This window comes from Austrofundulus limnaeus, unplaced genomic scaffold, assembly GCF_001266775.1.
Source record: "Austrofundulus limnaeus strain Quisiro unplaced genomic scaffold, Austrofundulus_limnaeus-1.0 Scaffold449, whole genome shotgun sequence".
Taxonomy (NCBI): Eukaryota; Metazoa; Chordata; class Actinopteri; order Cyprinodontiformes; family Rivulidae; genus Austrofundulus; species Austrofundulus limnaeus.
Genome location: NW_013952851.1, coordinates 191,893 through 193,958, shown reverse-complemented (window position 1 = coordinate 193,958; position 2,066 = coordinate 191,893). Strand labels below are relative to the sequence as shown.

Sequence of the window (2,066 nt, the reverse complement as noted above, 5' to 3'; positions counted from 1 at the left end):
ACACACACACACACACACACACCCCGCCCATGACTCCTGATGAGTTTATTTTCTATTTAAACATAAAAACAGCATTTTAATAACAGCTAAATGTGACATAGATACTTTATTATGGTATAGTATTTAAATATATGCCTGAGAAACCCATAATATTGGCCCTTAAAAAGAGACATTGTGCGAAAAAAAACTTTTAGCTGTTAACTGCATTTTGATGTGTACTTGGTGTGTTTCTAAACCCTGGTTCTCAAGTCTCACTGTATATTTTAGAAGTTTCCCTTCTTTAACACACCTGATTCAGATGATTGCAGTTCAACAAAAGCGTGTTAATCAGTTATCAACTGAAGTTTGCTGTGTTGTAGCTGGGAAACTCAAACATGCAGAGCAGTGTTCCTTAAGGACCAGCGTTGAAAAACACTGATCTAGATGTGCAGAAAAGATTAATTTAGTCTCTCTGGGTGCTGCATAAATTTCTTTAAATCTTTTTGGGTCATATTTTTCAACCCTGTCAGTTTTCTCTACTTTTTATTAAGTTTCTGTATTTGCAACAGGACTCCTAAATAAGATCTGAACTTAACAAATACAAATTTGTTGTCTTCATTCTGCCCTGTTGTATTTGCAATCAAACTAGAATGAACAGGTCTGGGTGGGGGGTGTAAAGCAGCTTGCTTGGATAATAGAACCTCAAAACAAGTTGATTTGAGATACACCTCAGGAAAGTATGGGGTTCACATCTGGAACTCCATAAAAGAGGGACTTAAATTCTGACCAGATGAGTGCAGTTCTACTTTATATAGACTCCAGATGAATGATTTAAAAATCATTCATCATGTAGCTTTTAACGAGTAGAGGTTTTGACAATTAACTGGAAGATTTCCACAATTCTTCAAAGGAAATAGCTCAAAAATATTGACAAGTCAAAGTGTGTTGTGATGCATCAAATCTAAACCCCATTAAGATATGTATTACACGTCATCATCAGGCGACCAAACAGACATCTTTGCTTTGTCGCGTTGTAAAGTTATTTATCGTAGATATTTTTTGTCAGTTTACTCAAGTGTCATGTAAAATATGTGTTTATACATATAACAAACCGATTTTTATTGCAAACCTTGAAATTAAAGGTTTAAATAATCGCTCCGGGTGAAGTTGCCGTGTCCTCGTCTGTCGCAGACATGGTTTTGTGGGAAAGTGTTTCTCTTCTTGTTTTACTCCGGTGTTTTTCTGAAACGTCAAGCTCTTCGGTTATCACAGTTGATGTTGGAAAACCAGAAAGAGAACTCGAACACTTCTGGAGGAGCACGGGTTTCTGGTGAGTCAATGTAAACAAACCTCAGTGTGTTTACAGTCACTCCTCCATAAAGCTCTGTAAACAATTAAATGGGAAGAACAGGATTTTAATAAAACCAAAGTAAGTTTATTTTTATCCAGAATTCAGTTAAATAATTTCATAAATTTAGGGAGATATATTTATTTTTTATTATTGTCAAAACAGTTGGGATTTTTTTTTTATTTTTAGCTGAAATACTGAGAAAAATGTATAGGTATTGTATACATACAACTTTGTAACTTGTTTTCTTATTATATGTGTAGCCCCCCTCTCCCCCACAGCCAGGCTGACCAGTTTGACCTGAGCATAGACCAGCAGCTGAATCTGGCCTATGTGGGTTCAGTCCCACATGGAGGGATCCAGCAGGTCAGGATCCACTGGATGTTGGAGCTGGTCACAGCACAGTGAGTCTCCTGGCTCAACATGTATTTATAGTTCTGATGTGATGCAGACTGACAGCTTCATGGTTTTTATTTCAGAGATATTGAAGGAAAACCTCAGTATAACTTCACTAAACTGGATCAGCTGATAGAGCTCTTGTGGGTAAATGGACTCCAGCCAGGTACTGCAAAAAACAAACAAAATATCTAAAATAATCTTCACGTGTTCATTCTGTGATTTGGTTTTGTTAGAATTATTGTCACTAAAACTTATCATATATGTAAAATACACATATGAAATACAGTATGTATGTATGTGTGTATGTATGTATGTGTGTGTGTGTGTGTGTGTGTGTGTG

At 36.3% G+C, this 2,066-nt stretch overlaps 1 protein-coding gene across 1 annotated transcript in view; it reads left to right on the top strand.

The window, feature by feature from the left end:
- Positions 1–996: 996 nt before the first annotated feature.
- The window catches only part of idua (alpha-L-iduronidase), a gene marked incomplete in the record, with an annotated part of 12,715 nt that continues 11,645 nt past the window's right edge, over positions 997–2,066 (top strand). Inside the window, 3 exon segments of the mRNA XM_014024951.1 lie at positions 997–1,309; positions 1,591–1,731; positions 1,807–1,889. Of these exon segments, the coding sequence (XP_013880405.1) occupies positions 1,173–1,309; positions 1,591–1,731; positions 1,807–1,889 (361 nt within the window).